Below are 21544 nucleotides of genomic sequence, written 5' to 3'. Positions count from 1 at the left end.
AAGCCCTGAGGGCTCTTGCATTGGCAGAGGCTTTTTAGCTGAGTTAGGGTTTTTTTTGTTATTTGTTTGAAAAAACAGAATAGCTAAGAAAGCCTAGCCATGGGGAGAGAAAGGGGCTACTAATAATCACCTGCTTCTCTGGAAGGAATTTTACTCTCTATTTAAGGACATGATCCTGCAAACCTGACACGAGTAATCCCATTCATTCAAATGGGGTTACTACCAAGATTAAGGATTGCACAATTGGACCCTAATGAAGTAAACTTTATAAAAGTCATATGAAGAATCTTGCTAAAATACACAATATCCCCTTTTTTACAGTCTGCTATCCGAATGCATCAAGTGAAGTCATTTGTCTCAGTGGAATACTGGAGTCTGAAAGTTTGATTCAACCAATATTGGGTCTGTGGTCTGCTTACAGCAAACGGTGATGAAAAGTGCAGAGAGAAATTTCAATCAATCAATAAATATTGTATATAGAGAACATATATAATCATAATTCATCCTCAGGACACAGTCCATCCTGTGCATTGAAGGAGATGGGAGAGTTGTGGAAAAAACAGTATATCTGTATAATTAAAGGATGTATCACAGTGCATATGCACAAGGGATTAGAATTAAAGTTGCACAAGCAACCTTAATTTGGCATTTCCTAACTTTTGAGTGCTTGATTTTGCAAACTTAAATATTATTCTGATGTTGGTTTTAGATGTAATACACTATATATAATAAATTTTCACTAGTATAATTTCTTTCCCCACCCTGCTCCTCTTTTTACAGTCCCCATCTGTTTTTCACTCTGTGCTCTATTTTCACCTTGTTCTACACCTGATCATCCCTGCTGCCTCTGCTTTTCATAGAGGTTTTCCCTTGCCTCTCTCTCCTTTCTTCCTATGAGCATAAACCCAATGACATTAGAATCCATGTTGGTATCTCGATACCACAGTGTTCTCATTGGTGTGAAATGAGGCAGCAGCTGAGATCTCAGTGCAACGACAGAGTGAAGAAACTTAGTTAAGGATGTCAGACATTTGCCAGTCTTGGAATAGAAAGTGACCAAAAGTGAAATTTGTCTGGATTATCCAAGCAGAGGCCATGATTGTGCCAAAAACCATGTGGTTGCAGCTGACACCGTCTGCCTGCAATGACTGTTTCCACGGATGACACAGCTGGTATATCATGTAACAAAACAAAAATAAGGGATAGGGGACAGAAAAGTTGAATGTCCTAAAGACCAACTAAATATTACTTTGGCCTAAAAGGTGTAACTTGGATCACACAAAGTATTTCCTGGGGTGGTACTAGGGCTTGTCTTGTTATGCAACCAGGTCCATGTAATTGAAGTTCAGTACATAGGAAGGAGCCAAAGAAAACCCCAAAACTATTTGTCATGTTTCTTAAAGTGGAAATGACTGAAATGCCAACATACCCAACAACAAATGTAAATCTGGCAAGTATTCTGGGCATCTTAATAATGGGCATCCAGAGTGAATGCACAGTTCCTTTATTACTCATCAGTTTTTCTATACTTCAGGTTTTTATTTTAGGTCTCAAACAAACAGCTCTGCATATATGACTGTCCTGAATGTCCCATCCTGCTAGACAGAACCCTGCTGATTCCTACCCGACAGCTATGATAAAATAACTGGTGTTCTCATTAGGTTATATGCAAACAATGATAAAGAGGAATGTATAGCAATGTCACTTTGAGCAATCGGGAAACAAACCTTTGACACAAACCAGAAGGCAAATAATAAGACTCCATGGCTGACAACAAATGAGACTACATCTAATTTGCTGTGCAATGTTCATGTAATTAGATACATTTGGTACAGGCAAGAAAGTAGACAGCTAGAATATGGTCTTGATGAATTGGGGAACCTCTGTCAAGCTCCGATCACATTAATCATAAAGCCAAAGCTCAGCGATTCAATTTTTCTTCCTAGCATTTACGATATTTTTCTAGAGGGAAAATGTATATACTACTTAAAAAAACCCAACAATTATATTGTCTTTCTCTAGCACCAGGCAAACTATAGATATCTACAGTCTAAACCAGGGGTCTCAAACCCAAATGACCACAAGGGCCACATGAGGACTAGTACATTGGCCTGAGGGCCACACCACTGACCAGCCCCCACCCGCTGCCCAGGGCCCGCCCCCACTCCACCCCTTCCATGAGGCCCCGCCCCTGCCCTGCCTCTTCCCACCCCTTTCCTGCAACCCCCACCCCAACTCCGCCCCCTCCCTGCCCTCAGGGGGTGCAGGAGGGGTGAAGGGTACAGCAGGGGGCTCAGGGCAGGGGGTTGGGGTACAGGAGGGGTGTGGGGTGTGTCAGGGGGTTCGGGACAGGGGGTCAGGGTGCAGGGTGGGGCAGGGGGTCAGGGTGTGTCAGGGGGCTCAGGGCAGGGGGGTCAGGGTGCAGGGTGTGGCGGGGGGTCAGGGCAGGGAATTGAGGTGCAGGAGGGTTGCGGGGTGCGGCGGCGGCTCAGGACAAGGGGTCGTGGTGCAGGAGGTGTGCAGGGTGCAGCAGGGGGCTCAGGGCAGGGGTTCAGGGTGCAGGAGGGGTGTGGGGTGTGGCAGGGGACTTAGGGCAAGGGGTCAGGGTGCAGCAGGGGGCTCAGGGCGGGGGGTTCGGCTGCAGGAAGGGTTCGGTGGGCGGGTCCAGCGCACACCAGGGGCAGGGCAGGCTCCCTACCTGCCTGCCCTGCCCCCGCGCCGCTCTGGGAAGCAGCTGGGGCCTGGGGGAGGGGGCACAGGGGTCTGTGTATTGCCCTGGCCGCGCCTCCAGGTACCTCCCCCAAAGTTCCCATTGGCCAGGAACGGGGCAGTATATAAGCATGCAAATAAAACAGAAATCCATTTTAATTTCCAGTCTGGATTATTTCCTCAAAAATGCTGTAACTGCCAGGGAACCTACGCACAAAGACCCTTGCATAGAGGTGGTGTGCTGTTCACCTTCAGCACTTCACCATCCACAGAGGCACCAAAAGAGGGACTAATACGGCTGGAATTTTCAAAGGGAGAATGAATTTCCTCTTCTGAGACCAATGAACAAGCTCTTTATGTTTCCAATACACTAAATATTATTCAGGAAGTTACTCTGTGCTGGGTACTGTTGGGATGTTGATGAGCTGAAGCATCCTAAATGAAAAAGGTCTTTAGCTATTGAGCGTCCAGTTCTGTTCACACGGTTCATTATGCTAAATACTAACAGGCGACTACACACTGAGGGAATGTGGCCATTACAAGCATACCTGCACACTGGGATGGGTGAACTGAACATCTAACTTGCTGACCACCAGACATTTTGGGGCTCTTCACCCAGGTGGCGATTATCTGACTAATACAATACTGTCAGATCCCATGCCAAGCTCTTATTCACGCTAGTAGTCAACTTGTAAGACCAAGCTGGCAAGTTCTGAGCCGCTTTTCAGGCATGGACACCCCAATGAAGAAACTTGCCTGGATTTAAGAAGACATGAACATAGCAGCTGTTCCCTAAAAAGGCAGGGGAAAGGGGAGCAAGACAACTGGATGCCCAATGAACGGGAAATGGACAAACTACACACACCCTAAAAATGATGACAGAGGAGTCTGATAGGTGACAACCAGATCAGTCCCTCACAAGAAGCTCCAGGTGAAGAGATATGGTCTTGTGGTCTGTTGGAGAAATGGGAGGTCTGTGGAAAAGGGGGACTAATACTTGGAGTCAATAGCAACCCAGGTATTAGACACCCAGATATACAACTATAATCTGGGTCAAAACACATGCCTATTTGCCCATGCTTGAATAATAAGAGCATAGCAGTAGGAATATACTACTGACCACCTGACCAGGATGGTGACAGTGAATGTGAAATACTCAGAGAGATTAGAGAGAGACTACCAAAACAGAAAACCCAATAATAACAGGGGATTTCAACTATCCCGTATTAACTGGGTACACATAACCTCAGGACAGGATGCAGAGATAAAATGTTTAGACACCATTCACGACCGCTTCTTGGAGCAGCTAATCCTAGAACCCACAAGGGGAGAGGCAGTTGTTGACTTAGTCCCAAGTGGTGCACAGGATCTGGTCTAAGAAGTGAATATAGCTGAACTGCTTGGTAATAACAACCATAATGTAACTAAATTTAACATCCTTCTAGAGAGGAAAATGCCAAAGAAATTCACCACTACTAAAAGGCGAACTACAAAACAAAGAGGCTAGTTACATGGAAATTAAAAGGAACAATCACAAGAGTGAAATGTCTGCAAGTTGCATAGAAAACATGTTTTTAAAAACATCAGAATAGAGGCTCGAACTATATGTATACCCCAAACAAAAGAAAAAAAACACCAAGAGGACGAAAAAATTCCACCATGCCTAAACAACAGAGTTAAAGAGGTGGTTAGAGACAAAAAGACATCTTTAAAAAATAAGAAGTCCTAAATGCTAGTGAGGAAAATAGAAACGGATGAACTCTGGCAAGTCAAGTGTAAAAGTATAATTAGGCAGGTAAAAAAAGAATTTGAAGAACAACTAGCAAAAGACACAAAAGCGAACAGCAACATTTTTTTTTAGTACTTCAGAAGCAGGGAGCCTGCTACACAACCAGTGGGGCCATGGAAAATCAAGGTGCTAAAGAAGCACACAAGGAAGACAAGGCTGTTGCAGAGAAGCTAAATAAATTATTTGTATTCGGTCTTTACTGCAGTGGATGTGAGGGAGATTCCCAAACCTGAGCCATTCTTCTGAGGTGACATATCTAAGGACCTGTCCCAGACTCAGGTGTCAGTAGAGGAGGTTTTGGAACAAACTGATAAATTAAAGAGTAATAAAATCACCAGGACCAGTTGGTATTCACCCAAGGGTTCTGAAAGAACTCAAACATGAAATTGCAGAACTGTAACTGTAGTATGTAACCGGTTGCTTAAACCAGCCTCTGTACTAGATGACTGGAGGATAGCTAATGTGGTAACAATGTTAAAAAAAGGCTCCAGTGTCTTCTAGGTCCTGGACTAGGCCCCTAATCACTGAGCCACATTTTCTCTTCAACACCGGACGTGATGTAAGGAACATGCCTCCCTACCCTGCTTTATGCCCTAGCTAGGCTGTCAACTTTCAAAGGAGAAACACAATACTCAGGCCTTAGCAACTGATGCAGGAGATCAAATCTGAAACACAGTGAGCCTTATCTATGGTTCTTATCTGTCTCTCTCAGCTACCTGAGAGTCTGCCCCTTTGGCAATACTTGTATAGCTGGTGATGCCAATAGCATCATGAACTGAATATGGCAGGCAAATAGCCTTTCAGTTCACTTTTAAAGTGACGGTAGGGAGGGAGTGGTACGATAGGGCCACGGAAATTGAGGAGCCAAAGTAGGGGGTTTTGGCCAAGGTGTAGTGAGAAAAGTCTCAGATATATTACGGAGTGAAAAACACCACAAAAAGTATATTGGGCCATTCCTATTCCTGTGACCTCAGCTGAATAATGATGTGATAGCACTTTGCTTTCCATCCCAGGATCTTAAAGCACTGTACACACTCTAATTAAACCCCACATACCCCAGACAGATGGGTGAATAGTATCATCAGCTGGGGAAAGTGGACAGGGTGGTTAACTGACTTGATTAAAGCCACACAGCAATCCTGGAAATAGAAGATGAGTTCCCTGTTATACAGCCCTGTGCTTGAACCATTGCACTGCGCTTCACACTCAAGTCTTAGCATCAATACAAAAAAACCAGAAGAGGTTAGGCTGAAGTGTTTTAGTAACACGTGGGAGCAAGATGCAAGACTTACCCATGAATAGCATGGATGGAGTGAGGTTCATAATGGTACCTTCCTTCCTGGTGACGCATGTCAATTGGCAAGGGAGCATGGAACGCTGGAAAAACGTGCTGCGGAACTGTTGAGGGGAAGAAAAAAAGAGACTTCAAAAACTTTTCCTTCTCTTTTAAAACAATTTCAAAGGAACTAAATCTCCATGAATTTCAGAGCATGAGCAATGCAAAGACATGGGGTCTTCATGATATCAGCGCTATCATACACCAGAGAAGTGAAATGAATAAATAATCAAAGTCATTCGGAGAAATCCTACGTCTTCAACATAAAAGATCTCCAACAGGGTTTTTGACAACGACAAGCAGCTAAGCGCTCTTTGAACTCAGGGAGATTACAGGTAGCACCAAGGAAAATTAGCCTTATAACACAAATGAGACTCGACAGAGGTTGGCAGAATCCAGATCTGCACCATCCACAGCACCGGGAACGGCGGCAGCACTTTTCCCGAATGTCTGTAGACAGAGAGTGGGGATTGGGTTAGAAATATTTACCTAAAATATAACGGCAAGAGCTGCACAAATGCAGCTGTATACAAATGCAGTGTATACAATCAGAGGCGGCTTTAAATGTCTATGGCTCAGGTTCTCTGAAAGGAGCCTAAATTGCTCTCACTTGTCATCATTTGTGGCCCTATTTTTTATTCATTTGAGAAGCATGTTTCATCAAAGATAAAGTGGCCGTGGAAGGCACAGAACACCTACATTGACTTATTAAATCCACAGACTTTAATATGTATTATTGACCTCAAATGTTACAGCACAAATATTTCAGAGAGTTGTAGGACAAATGGAAAATTCATCAAGTTACTTCTCCACACCACCCTGGACTATTCAGACTTATGGCCATGTCCTTTTGTTCTAAAATTATGGAAGCCAAGAGAAATACAATCAGCAGGGTCTCAATAAATATACCGTACAGTAGTCCTTTGCTAGGATATATTATCTGGTCTATAATGATGGTGCATTCCACATCTGTAGCTGGGATCAAATGTAAAAATAAAAGGCCAGACTACGTATGTCTTTTACAGCCAGACAAAATTTCTTGATTAAAGATTAACTAAAGTTTTCACAGGTCTTCCTTACCCTCACTCTTCAGTCTTGACATCACACTTTTCATCACATTTTCTGTATATCTGGAGCTTTTAAAATATTAGATTATTGTTCCAAACACCATTTTAACTAAATACTCCATTGTAACTTGCTTCCACCCCCTGCAGCATTTCTCTGTTGTGCGGCAAAGCAGCATCCCAAAACAAACCTACAATTCTTTATGGCTTGGCCCAAATCCTCAGCTGGTGTAAATCAGTCCAGTTCCATTGGCTCCACACTCTTTTATAAGGATGACTTAAGAGTCCCGGCTGCGCTAACAACATAGCTTTGACTTCAATAGAGCTTTGTCGATTTACACCAGCTAAGGATCTGGTCCTTTAGGTTCACTTACAGAAAATCTGCATTAAAAATCACTATATATTTATGCCCTGGAAAATCAGGAAGGGGTTCTGAAGATCTTATCTGCATTTCAATCTAGAATCCTTGAGCTCAGCATAACATGCATATCTGGATACTATGTCAGCTGTGCTGCCAGGAGAGGCAAGAGACTACATAAAAACAACCTGCCTGCCAACTATGCTGAAAGGAGTTAAGCTAAGGTACTCAGGGTGGAAAGTATTCAAGAGTCCACAGCAGACTTATTTTCAATGGTAGAGTGGAGAGCTGGCACTGTGAAATGCTCAATACAGTGGGAGCATTTTTGCAGCCTGTCTAATGTGAGGACACAGTAGGGTAGCTGTTAAACCCCCAAGAAAATAAGTAAAATAAACGTGTATCCTTTAGGATTTTCTTCTGCAGGCGAAAAATTCACCCACCCTTTTAACAGTGCTGGGTGATATAAGTAAAAAAGGTTAATGTAGTGCCCATCTTTAAAAAAGGGAAGAAGGAGGATCCTGGGAACTACAGGCCAGTCAGCCTCACCTCAATCCCCGGAAAAATCATGGAGCATGTCCTCAAGGAATCAATTCTGAAGCACTTAGACGAGAGGAAAGTGATCAGGAACAGTCAGCATGGATTCACCAAGGGAAAGTCATGCCTGACTAATCTAATTGCCTTCTATGATGAGATAACTGGTTCTGTGGATGAAGGGAAAGCAGTGGACATGCTATTCCTCGACTTTAGCAAAGCTTTTGACACGGTCTCCCACAGTATTCTTGTCAGCAAGTTAAAGAAGTATGGGCTGGATGGATGCACTACAAGGTGGGTAGAAAGTTGGCTAGATTGTCGGGCTCAACGGGTAGTGATCAATGGCTCCATGTCTAGTTGGCAGCCGGTATCTAGCGGAGTGCCCCAAGGGTCGGTCCTGGGGCCGGTTTTGTTCAATATCTTCATTAATGATCTGGAGGATGGTGTGACTTGCACCCTCAGCAAGTTTGCGGATGACATTAAACTGGGAGGAGTGGTAGATACGCTGGAGGGTAGGGATAGGATACAGAGGGACCTAGACAAATTGGAGGATTGGGCCAAAAGAAATCTGATGAGGTTCAACAAGGACAAGTGCAGGACTTAGGACTGAAGAATCCCATGCACTGCTACAGACTAGGGACCGAATGGCTAGGCAGCAGTTCTGCAGAGAAGGACCTAGGGGTGACAGTGGACGAGAAGCTGGATATGAGTCAACAGTGTGCCCTTGTTGCCAAGAAGACCAATGGCATTTTGGGGTGTATAAGTTGGGGCATTGCAAGCAGATCGAGGGACGTGATCGTTCCCCTCTATTCGACATTGGTGAGGCCTCATCTGGAATACTGTGTCCAGTTTTGGGCCCCACACTACAAGAAGGATGTGGAGAAATTGAAGAGAGTCCACCGAAGGGCAACAAAAATGATTAGGGGACTGGAACACATGAGTTATGAGGAGAGGCTGAGGGAACTGGGATTGTTTAGTCTACGGAATTGAAGAATGAGGAGGGATTTGATCGCTGTTTTTAACTACCTGAAAGGTGGATCCAAAGAGGATGGATCTAGACTATTCTCAGTGATAGCAGATGACAGGACAAGGAGTAATGGTCTCAAGTTGCAGTGGGGGAGGTTTAGGTTGGATATTAGGAAAAACTTTTTCACTAGGAGGGTGGTGAAACACTGGAATGCGTTACCTAGGGAGGTGGTGGAATCTCCTTCCTTAGAAGTTTTTAAGGTCAGGCTTGACAAAGCCCTCGCTGGGATGATTTAGTTGGGATTGGTCATGCTCTGGGCAGGGGGTTGGACTAGATGGCCTCCAGAGGTCCCTTCCAACTCTGTTATTCTATGATTCTAAGTCTTTTAAATAAAGTCACTTGAGAGAAATAATCATTTTTAAGATATATCAAGATCTAATGTTTCTCTAAGTCAGAAATGCAGAACGATCCTGCTAGTGACTGAAAAGCCACATCCAAAATGCAGTTAATGGCTTGTTACACATCAGCTATTCTCCTTTCCAAGGCACAGCCACTGCCATCAACTGTCAGGGGCCTGGGTTGATCATTTAGAGCCTGTCCCTGATCTCCCTGGATACTACTGTTCCACCAGAACCTCTTCTTTGCCAAGCTTGGAAGCTGGCCTTGTTCTCCTTAGTACACGCACACATGGCATGAAGCAATGTGCAGCAGTCTTTCAATGAACTTCAGTGGGCTCTCAGCATCCACTGATATCATTGAGAGTGATGAAAGAAGAAAACAGATCCCAGAAGCATGCAAGAAGTTTTGCAGGGCATGGTTTCTGCCTGCGTGAGAGAGCTATTGTTGTATCTGTCCGGGATGTACAGAGCAAGGATTTATGTTGTCATACACAATGATCACACAATCAAACTGTCACTATATGTTTTGCTGCACTAGGGGCTGCCTGGCATAGCCAGTCCTGTGCCAGACAGATTAAGTATTTGCACTGCCATGGGCTGCAGGGGGAAGATTATCTATAGAGCTCAGTTCCCATAAGAACAATCATTGCTGCTGGATGTTGAGCTCTGTTGAATATCTAGTTCTACATGTCTTGCCTTATGACTGCCACTGACTAAAGGAGGAAGAACTCAGGGCAGCATTGATAATTTATCTGCAAGAGCATTCCTTCCCTGCCTCTCATGATTTGGGGAAGGCTTTGCTTCTTTTTCTTGGGCACAGTCAACATAAAACTAATATCTGAAAAAAATTCCTTTCCCCTGTTTCTAGTTAGGCCTCAGTTTATTCATGTTGAGAGGAATTTAAACATGTACCATTTTTCCACTTTTACACCTTTGCTTTTTTTTTTTTTAATACCATCTCAATAAATTTAGACACTGGAGATACTCGTCAGTTTCACTTTCAGGTTCTTTACTAGCACCATCACCAAATCCTTGTTTGGTTTCACCAGAGGACAAAAAGGGTGGTGGGGCAGTTGTTTTCAGTGATTTTCATTTTCAGCTCTTCACATCTGGGTTTTTCTTCTGCCCACACACATTTTCTGGAGCAGCCACCAGGCCTAAAAGCTACAATCGCTGCTGCTTTCCCTTTAATTCACTTCTGGATGCTTGATCTGAAATAATGAATGGTTTTATACGCGATCATCTACTAATTCATAAATGTCAGGCCCTCTCCCCACTTCTGCCTCTCATTTCCACCCCTCGAAGGGAGCAGCGAGCTGGCAACAGAAGTAGCAGCAATGCATGCCATTTAGAAAGATGGATGTTTTCACACATATGATTTAAAAAGACAATTATACTCAATTACTTCAAGTGAGCTCATGATGATGCATTTCTAAACAGCCATTGGAGGTGCAATCTGATGACTGGCACAATGAATTTGCTAGCTTTTATCTAATCAAGGAAATCCCTTGTTTTAGACCTATCTGCTCATCATTGTGGCCTTCAATATAGCAGAAGATTTATAAATGACTAGCAGACTTTGTATATTTAACTTAGAACCCTACTGACAGGTGTCAGAACTGAGTGATTTGCAGTGGTGGGACAAAGCCCTTAACAAGGGAGTCTGGAGAAGTCTCTGCCATGGGAAAATGGTTTGATAATACTTGCTTGTTTGGTACGATATGGTGCATTCCAGAAGGCAAAAAAAGGGGATCTTTAAAAGTACTATATTGTTCTAAAGCAGGGATAAATCTCTGACACTTGGTATTCAGAAATAGATGCAAGAGGGTGATCTGTACCTGAGGCAATGGGAAAAAAAATCAAAGCGGTATAAAATGAATGGGGACAATGAGCACATGAACCTTTTACACAAAAATGATGTTGCTCTTAGATATGTTTATAGCATCTAGATACTAAGCCAGATGGGTACGTTAGCAACACACAGAGTGAAAGCCACCCCTACTCAACTGCTACTCATAAATTATAACATTCAAAAACCATTCGGAGAACACTTCAGCCTCCCTGGTCACACTCAATTACAGACCTAAAAGTCGCAATACTCCAACAACAAAAAACAGACTCCAATAAGAAACTTCAGAATTGGAATTAATTTGCAAACTGGACACCATTAAATTAGGCTTGAATAAAGACGGGGAGTGGATGGGTCATTACACAAACTAAAAACTATTTCCCCATGCTAATTTTTTCCCTACTGTTACTCACACCTTCTTGTCAACTGTTGGAAATAGGCCACCCTGATTATCACTACAAACGTTTTTTTTTCCTCCTGCTGATACTAGCCCACCTTAATTGATTAGTCTCGTTATAGTTGGTATGGCAACACCCATTTTTTCATGTTCTCTGTGTATATATTTTTTCCTACTGTATTTTCCACTGCATGCATCCGATGAAGTGGGTTTTAGCCCATGAAAGCTTATGCCCAAATAAATTTGTTAGTCTCTAAGGTGCCACAAGTACTCCTCGCTCTTTTTGCTCATAAAGGAATGTGTCTGCTGTGTTGCCTGGTTTGATATGGGAAAAGTCTCTGCTACCTATCCTCACTTGCCTGAGCTGATCTGGTCAGTTGTTATTAACAAGACATGGGCTGCCCACTGCCTCCTTCCCAGTCAAAGACCATCCAGCCTTCCAGCATCAGACAAAGAAAGGATGAAGAAGTGATGCAAGTTTAAAGGGGATGTCCCTGAGCTGAAAATCCCAGGAAGGGACCAAGTATCAGAGGCAGATAGTTTTTGAGAAAGAGGCAGACACTGATTATCTCCAAGGACAAGAATGTGCTTCAAGGGAAATTTGTGCTGAATACATTTTTTGCATAATGAGCAAAAAAGAGTTTTCTAAATCACCCTCAACACCACCTCGTTTCTCCTTCAGAAGAAAAGGCCAGCTAGAAAAAGATGACGTGAAAAGCTTTAAATGGAATATAATTCTTTGAGATCTCACATTAGCAATAGTCTGTACCTTATGTATACAGTATATATTAATATGCTAATAAGCTGACCAATATGTATGTGTCACCATTGCCCTCTACTGGATGGAATCACAATTGTATAGATGTGTGGCATGGACCCCATTCTGCTAGTTTTCCTTCAGCTCAGTTGGTACAAGCCTGGAAGTTTGGAACAGAAGGATCAGAAGTCTAGCCCCAATAGTACTATGAAGTTTCCTCAAATAACCTTCTGAAGCTTATATTTGGGATTCTGTTTTTCACACAATAGCTGATGAATTAACAAACCCTTAAAACAGCATTTTCCAGCATTACCGGACCAATTGTCATAATGTTAACTCTCTTGGGATAAAAACAGAATCCGAAACTCAGGACTTGAAAGATAGTTTCCTCTCACATATTTTCCAAATACTGGGTCATATCCTCAGATGGTATAAATTAGCACAGATTCAGTGAAATCAATGGAGTGATGCCAGTTTACACCAGCTGAGGATCTGGCTCACTGTTCTAATGTTTCAATTTTTTAACCCTGCACACATGTTCTCTTGCTGATGAGATCCAAAATTACTCAATTTTTTTGCTTTGCAGTTCACGTTGACAAATTTAATTTTGAAATATTTGTTTTGAAGGGGTCACGCCAAAAACTACCTGCAAATGGACAGTGCTCTCCAGGAACAGAAACACAAACAAGGGGGGAAAAACTCAACCGGTCTGTAACAATCATTGCTGCTGGATGCTGAGCTCTGTTGAATTTCTATTTCTACATGTCTTGCCTTATGTCTGCCATTGACTAAAGGAGGAAGAACTCAGGGCAGCATTGATAATTTATCTGCAAGAGCATTCCTTCCCTGCCACTCATGATTTGGGGAAGGCTTTGCTTCTTTTTCTTGGGCACAGTCAACATAAAACCAATATCTGAAAATGGCAAACAAATCCCTTTAAAGGATGACTTACATTACTATTGTGTTTATTGCAGCTGGCCTCTATGGTGGGGTAGCAACTGAGTTTTGGATCCTAGAGAACACAGTGATATTACACACAACTAAAAGCTTTCAGAGCTTTGGGCATGCCTTCTGATATGCATATGGGGATCCCACTAAAGGTTTTTGGCATCCCATGCATTCCTCTCAGGCCAGAAGGTGGAGGAGAATAATGTGCTCTTCCATAGAGATGCTCCCTCAAACAAACTTCCCTCCTAGAATAAGTAGCTCAAGGTGTGAGCTGTGGCAGTCCCACGAATGTACCACACTCTTTTTATAATCAAAAGGAAAAAGCCTGTGCAAAACAAAGAGGCAGTTGTCAAGATAAAGAAAAAGAATCTCTTTGAACATTGTCAGTGTTTTTATTAAATGAACTTTTTTCCAAATCTGAATTTATTTTAGGGAATCTAACACCATACATCACCTGTTAGCATTCAGAAACCACGGAAACAGTGCAACTGTTTAACATTTCAAGTGGATGGCGTATAAAAAAAAAAGGGGTAAACTAAATAATGGACCTACACACAAGAAGTACCTACTATTAAGGGATCTCAGAGCATTTTGCAAAGATTAATGAACTGAGCCCCTTAGCACCTCTGGGAAGTAAGCAAATACTGTCATACTTTTTTTTACTAATGGGGAACAGAGGCAGAGCAAGGTTAAGTGATTTGCCCAAGGTAACACATTAAAATTAGTGGTAGACCCCTGACTAGAACCGAGAAGTCCAGGCTCTTAGTCCCTTGCTGTGACAAATAAATCACCACACTAGTTATAAAACATACATCCAATAAAAACCATAGATCCTAGGGAAAATGTCATTATTATCTGGGATGCAGCTGAGTGAGAGTGGAGGACCAAAGCAGGGCAAAGGGGGGGTTGCTTACAAATCAGTGGCACAATCTGACTCCCTGAAATATAAGTAACTGCAGCTCCCAAGGCCTGCAGGGAAGGCCTCAGCACCTCACAGGCATAGGCCCTAAATTGGGGTGTGGGCGCTCTAGGGCATGCGTTCCACATTAGCCACTAATGCCTTCACCCACAGCAACAGGAGCTCCCATGTTGCCTCTAAGATGCTCCAAAGGGGTTCAAAGCCTGAGAACTGTGTTGCATTGATGAGGGTTAAAGAGAGAAACGTCTACAGATGACAGGGCTCAGAGCCCAGCCATCATGGGGTCACACCTGCCTCTGACAAAGGAAAGAATGTGCAAGCGGCTAACTCAGAAAAACTCAAAGCAATCCCAAGCAGCAAATGAACATATGTTAGTGATTAAACTGTGCCCGCGCTGCTACCTTTGTATTTCTGGAGGCGACCCGTTTTGGCAGTGGGGATGCCATTAAGCCTACCGCTGAAGTTTGCAACACCCTCTCCCTTTGTTCATGTATGCAGATTTTGAAAAGAAAATAAGAGTCAAAGCTGACTTCAAACAACCCCATCAGCCATTTGTTGGGGTCTATAAAACTCTGAGGCATCAGCACCTCTAAAGTAAAAGTACTTCTTACTGTCATCTAGACCCTTTTCCTCCAGTCTGTACAAATCTCAGTCTCTTTTCAAAGCAAGATTAGCGATACAATTAACATTAAGAGTCCCTTGGTCAATCATCTTCTCAAGGGAAACAGAGGAGCAAAACTACATTTAAATGGGAGAAAAGATTCACTTTGCTAAAAATCCCATTTTAATTCAGCTCTTATCTACACAAAGCATTTGAAAGGAATGGATTCTGGTCGAGAATTACTGAGTTCGAAGTGATGGTACATTTCATTTTGGGTTTTAAAAGGCAAATAGTGATACATTTTTTACTTTAATCCCAAGGGATTAAAGATACTACTCATGCCAAGTAGTATCTTATTCTGTGAAAAGTCCCATTGAAATCATTAAGAGTAATTGCAGAATAAATTACATTAAAGATTGTGAGGTGCTCAGATAATGTGGTCCCCATTATTACAGAAGTACCTAAAACAGACAGACAACTATTACTCTGCGTGCCTAAAGGGTGGCAGAATCTGGCCCTCAGTGTTTGTGTATGTGCGTGTGGGGCTACTTGACTTGCTTTGATATTTGTTTCTTGGAGTTTAAATATTGTGGTTGGAATACTGCCCCCACTGCAAAGCACCCAAGGGTTGTAGGTATCTGAAGGGAGATGTTTTGGTGTTTATGTGACATCCCCAGAATAATGATCTTGCTGTCTAAGTGAGTTGGGCAAATGAATGAGTACAAGAAAAACATCTTTGCTGAAAGCACAGCCCAAGTTAATGCACCATTAATAATGGTCCGAGTGAATTATTGAAGGAGATAATAGGGTTGGGGTCAGAGAAGGTCTGAGACAAAGAACAGGGAAAATTGGGTCAAAGAAACATGACAGAGCAGATCACATTGGTACAGCTATGGGATTCTCCTTAGATGAAGTCATGTATTACCACACAGAATATTAACTGCTTTGCAGGGAAAGCCATTCCCCGGGCTACCAGCCAAATCAATACATGATGGAGAGAGAAAAAATAGCAGAAACAAAAAACACACCGTAGCTGTCACTTAACAGTCCATCATACCCCATTTGAGAGCTTAATGTTAATATTGTATCTTTAGAGCAGTTTACCAAACACGCCACACACAGAAAGTGTGTGCTTACCTTAAAGGGGATAATTATGTGGTTGCTAATTACACCTGTCTGCACATTTTTAACCTAGAGATGAGCACATGTCTTGCAGAATAATAGTCCTCCCTCCCCAAATTTTACTGCACCACTTTTTAGGCAAGGGTTTTGATGCATCAGTGGCAACAATACCCCTTTCTGTAATGATCTAGCATGGTCTATAGGTTAAACAGGAGCCGGAATTTCCATTTCTAGCTCCCCCACTGATTCGTTGAATGACATTAAGTTACTTACTCACCTCTATGTATGAGAGTTTCCCCCATCTGTAAAATGGAGATAATACCTGCCTACCTCCGAGGAGTGGTTAATGTTCCTACAGCATTTTAAGAAGTAATGTGTTAATTAAATATTCAGTATGATGTTAATATTCATAATGACTCCCACATGTAGGACCATCTACAAGGCTGCATCAAGCATGTTTTTCTTTTGTTTACCTTGTTAGTATTTTGTTTGGTTTTCATTTGGTTGTATGTTTTAATTATTGTTTGTTAATTATTACTCTATTTTAATTAGCTGTTCAACCACCTTGACTAGGTGACTCCAAGTAAGGAGGAACTTCAGAACTAAAATTAACAACAATTACCCAGCTAACTAGCACTTCACTCCGTTGTACTTTGGGGCCACTCAAAACTTCACAGCAACATCAGGGATACAACTCAGTGGCTCCCACTCCTAAAGCTACTGGTTGCTCTAGGGGAGAATTTCCCTTAGCTTTTAGTCATCTAGTGCATGTGACACATATGAGCAGATCTGTTTCCATCCAGCAGAGGGCAATGGTCAGTTTCATTTTCTCTCTCACACATACACCAGTTATTACAAAGATGGTATAATCGTGGTTCCAAACACCATTTTATCTGGCGGGCAGAAAGCAGCACACGTCGCACAACTAAAGGAAGGGCGAGGGGAAATGACCTCTCCAACCAATTAAGAAATTACAACAGAGGATAACGAAAGGGAATCCAGACCAGTTTCCTCAGGCAAATGGAATGGTAGTGATGTGTACAGCCTTTCCAGGTGTAAAGTGGGAGGTGCTAATCCTCTGATTGGCATGGGACACCTGAGAAGTAAACCACCAGTAATAATGACAAATATTTTGCACTTCTTTAGCTCACTGCATCCTCATTGTCCTCATTTTACATTGGGGAAACTGAGGCACAGAGAAGTGAAATATCTGGATCTATGTCACACAGTGATACACATGGTAGAGCTGGAAATGGAATCAAGAACACATGACTCCTAGCCCTCCTCCTCTAACTAATAGACAATATTCACTTAATCCCAGCCAAGAAAACCCAAACCTCAGTTTGATCACAGTGCAATTTAAAGTCTATAGGCTTCTTTGCCTCTCTTCCAGAATACAGTAATGACACCATATGCTGAGCTACTAAATCTGCGATTAAGTCCCCCTTCTCTCTGCTTCTGCAAGAGAAGTTACTGTAGTATGCAGACTTTGGATGCTACTCTCGGTGTAGTGCTTGTTATGCATAGTATTTTATAAACCATCATTGCTCATGGCTTTAGTAAGGCATTGTAAAATACCCCATTGTATATTGCACACTCCACCACATAATAAAAACAATATTTGGTGCCTTGCCAGAGGTCTTTCTAGGCAAAAAATAAGGTATTTCGTCAGATTCAGCTCTTTGGTGAAAAATGAGATGCTTCACCTTTAAGGAATATTGGAGTAAAGTTTCCTTGGAACAGTAGCAGCACATGGCTGGCTATGTGCAGTAGTAAACTGAGCCAGCACTGAGGGGATTGGTTAAACAGGTTTATTCCATCACAGAAACAGTTCTATTGTTTCAGATCAGGTGGAAGAACAAAGGAGAGCAACTCTGGAGAGTCTGAGGGCTGCTTTTATCTGATTTACCCAGACAAATCCCTGAAGGTATGTGGAACTAGAATGCTGCAGTCCTGTACGTTCAGGCTGCTGGTATTTGCTTCTCTGTGAATTTACAATCATTCTGATACACGTGTGCAACAAGAGCTGAACATTAATTTATTCCACAGATCACTTGGTAGGAAGGGGCACAAGGAGCATGTGCCATCCACCGGGATGCAGAGCACTGCCAGACATGTGCAATGTGCATTAGGCCATTCCAGGAAGAGAGAACACACCACTATGTTGTCATGAAGGAAACAGCTTCAATAAGCTTGAGAGCACCAGTCTCAATGTGACAGGCATTTATACTCACTTGTGAAGAAGACATCCAGGCATACACATGGCCACAGGCTCAACACGGTTTTATGGGCAAAGCTTCAGCAGCCAGCTTCATTTATCAACACTGCTGGCAGACTCAAGCAGTGGAGCAGACAGGTTTAGTGGTTAGAGCACAGGACTTGTAGCTGAAACACACGGGCACTCCTAAATCAGCACAGACCAATGAGTTGCCTAGTCCGGTATCCTACCTTCATCTGTAGAGGAAGGTGAGGGGTGGCAGCTGCATCATGGGAGATGTACTTTAGTTGGGTAGCCCAACCAACAGGAAAAAATGGGGACATGAGGAAACCTACAACTCCCATGAAGCCCCATGGAAGGATATCTCAGCTGAAATATTTTGATTTTTAGTTGAAATAGTTGGGGTTTTGATCATTTGGTTTCTTGACGAAAAATCAAAATTTTCCATGGAAAGCAGACACTTTGTGCAAAAAATTTAATTTTGTCAAAACCACAATGTCCTAAAATGGGAAACTGTCAACCAACCCTAACAACAACATTTTCCTACTTCACAGGAATTTTAGGAGGTTTAATTTAGTGCAATGAGATCTGTACGTGGAAGGCTCTGGATAAATTCAAAGTCGACTCCTCAGGCTATGGCTGTATAATAACCTTAAAGGGACACATTATTTGTATTCATTCAGGGAGGATACATAACACGAAAGAGTAAATGTACACACAACCTGGTTCTGCCACACGGAACCAAGTGAATCAGTGAGGCAGTCCTAAGAGGGTTGCCTGAGATTCACTTGAAACTTCACTCTGAGAACTTTCTACAGCACAATTGGAAAAGTCTCTCTAGCAACTTCATTGGCAGTAACCATTCTCCTAACTGCTTTATAGCCAGCTGCAGGTAAGTACACACAGTAGCCTAATCCTTTGGGCTGCAAGACAAAGTTCCTGGGTTACACAGAGAGTTAGTGCTGTGGCCATCAGGGATCACAAGCTGAGTGTGCTCTACCTAACCCCCCGTTTGGGTACCTCATGAAGCAGAGGCATAATTCTGGCCCAGCTGACTCAAGAGAAGACTGGACTAGTCAGTGAAGGTCAGGGTGGAGTGCGGTATCACACCTGTGTGGGGGAAAACATCTGTTCGTCACATGTTTAGCATAAGTTATTGCCCTCAGCCTCTAGCTTTCATGAGCAAGCCAGTCACTCCGCAGAAGAAATGCATCTTTTTACTGCTCCTGCTATGCAAAAGCTCCTCTTATTTTTAATTTTCACTAACTAGGAATGTCTGAGGGATCTGTACAGTGTTTGAATACAAGCACCCGAGGAGGTCTCCCTTCTTGCTATATCATCATGTGGAAGTCCGTTAATGAAGTTATCCCTGGACTCAATTTGATCCACTGGCATTTTCATTTCAGATGAGTCACTATTTCTCAGCTTTGCCTTGTAGTGATTCTGGTCCTGTCCTATCAGCTCTACTGTTACATTCTAACAGTCTTTGTGGCACATCCGCTGCATGGTGCAAGTGCATGGAAAGAAAACTAGAACCCTGATGCCTTATACATGTCTCTAGATGTATTCTTAGGGACTGCATCTGTAGTGCTCTCCCTCCAAGGAGAAGAGCCAGGAAGCAGCCAACTCGGTGACAATGATAAAATTTTGTCCCAAAGTCAGCTTGCAGAAGGTGATTATTTATGTATGTATTCTTTGTATTATGATAGTGTCTAGAGGCCTCAAATAAGATCAGGGCCCCATAGTGCCTTAAACACAGTGAGAAATGATCTCTGCCCTGAAAAGTTTACAATCTAAGTAGAGAAGGGAAAATATTGGGGCAAGGACCATCATTTTGTTGTGTGTGTGTAGAGTGCCTAGCATTGTTCCATGGTCCTGGTCCGTGTCTGGGGCTCCACAAACAATGAAAGGGATGGAGGAGAAACGGACAGGGAAGTGGCATGGCAAGGATCACTCAACAGTTCAGAGGCAGAGCTGGAAATAGAACCCAGTCTAGTGACTAGATCAGGCTGTCTCTCCTGCATCTAGTGGCCAACATCACTGTCCTCTGCTGTGTCACACCTGCCCATCAAACAGAAACCTGTTTGTTCCTGATCCTTCAATACACAGTCGTTTCTAGTTTATGAAACAGGAATTCTCCACTGACGCTGGTGTTGTACTAAAAACCTGAGGAACTGTAAATACTGAATCACAGAAAACCAAACAGCCTAACACTGTTTATTAATTCTGCAGGTCTTGAGCTGGAAGTGCTAAGAATCTTGAAAAATCACTTAATTGCCAGGTTGTGATGGCAAAATATATGTAAAGACCCCTGTCAATATGACAGTTATTAAGATACAATAAGGCCACAAGCTCTGACTGCAGAGAGATCCTTGCTACTTTCTGCTCATGTGCCTCATCCCAACAGGAAGTACTTAATAAGAATAATAATATCCTGAAAGGCTAACCCACAGCAGTGTAATTAAAAAGCTTTTCTGTCTCACTTTGAAGGGAGGGGGGGAATGAGGGGGAAATGAAAATCAGACAGGAAATTCCACTAGAATAAGCTGGCTTATGTCCTAATAACACAAGTCTGTGCCAACTCCTCCAGAAGGCAAGGGATGGGAGGGGGAGTGAATAAAAAAAGAAAAGCTCTCAAGACTGACTCAGATCTGAGACCATGTGGCTCAGTTGCAACAGTGAATCTAAAAAGAGAGAGGGGACACAATCGAATCAAGGAAGTTTGCTTTTCTAGTAAGCCACTGTTACATAATGTAGCTGTTGTACTAAAGAGAGGCCACTGCAGCTTTACCAGAAAGCACACAGGCCGATAAGATTGAAGAGCCAGATGGATCTTGGGGCTTGTTCTCCCAACAGCTTCAGTGAGAAAATGGGGAGAAAAATGTTTCAAGCATCTAGCAAAAGTCCTGGAATGTAAGAGGCAGAGGGGACCAGATGGCTGTTAAACTTGTGCCTATGTGGAGGTGGTTTTTCAGTGTTTTATAGTTAATGGTAGAAGGAGGAAAATCATCATAAAAAAATCCCTCAGGAAAACAATGTTTAAGGGGAAAAATGCATATTAGTTTATTTCACTTATAAGGAGAATCTTTCCTATGTCTTTCTAAAGGCCTGATTCTACTTCCATAGAAGTCAGTAGAGGCCTGATTGTAGAAGCCCTGACTGAGCACTCGCAATCCCAACTGAAGTGAAGTGTCGCACCTCTGAAAAACCAGGCCAAGGAGATTTGCCATCGACTTCAGTGGGTCTGTGCTCCTACATGGCAAATTCTTACATCAGCATCTTCCCCTGGCGGATTTCACGTTGAAGTCTCCATTTCACAGTGGGAGATACATTGCTTGAAGCCATTTGTGAAAAGCATTGTGTGAACCAAGCTGATAGCTAAGTGACCGGCCTCATCTATCTCTAGATATTTATTTTAGGTACTTATATAACCCACATTCCCATAGCATCTGGGCGCCTCATAATCTTTACTATATTTATCCTCACAACCCCCCTGCAAGGCAGGGAAGTGCGATTATCCCCACTGTACAGATGAGGAACTGAGGCACAGAGAGATTAAGGGACTTCTTCACAGTCACATG

The 21544-nt window shown here is 42.8% G+C and overlaps 1 protein-coding gene across 2 annotated transcripts in view; it reads right to left on the bottom strand.

Moving 5' to 3' along the window:
* GLI2 (GLI family zinc finger 2) overlaps positions 1–21544 on the bottom strand; it is a 253069-nt gene that overhangs the window by 89498 nt on the left and 142027 nt on the right. For both annotated transcript variants that reach the window (XM_084642885.1, XM_084642886.1), the window contains one exon: positions 5791–5896. In XM_084642885.1, the coding sequence (XP_084499011.1) occupies positions 5791–5896 (106 nt within the window). The remainder of the gene's footprint in view (positions 1–5790; positions 5897–21544) is intronic.

Source organism: Lepidochelys olivacea (genome assembly GCF_965140295.1).
Source record: "Lepidochelys olivacea isolate rLepOli2 genome assembly, chromosome: 11".
NCBI lineage: Eukaryota > Metazoa > Chordata > Testudines > Cheloniidae > Lepidochelys > Lepidochelys olivacea.
Note: the sequence above shows the minus strand (reverse complement) of the source record. Positions and strands in the feature narration are given on the sequence as shown.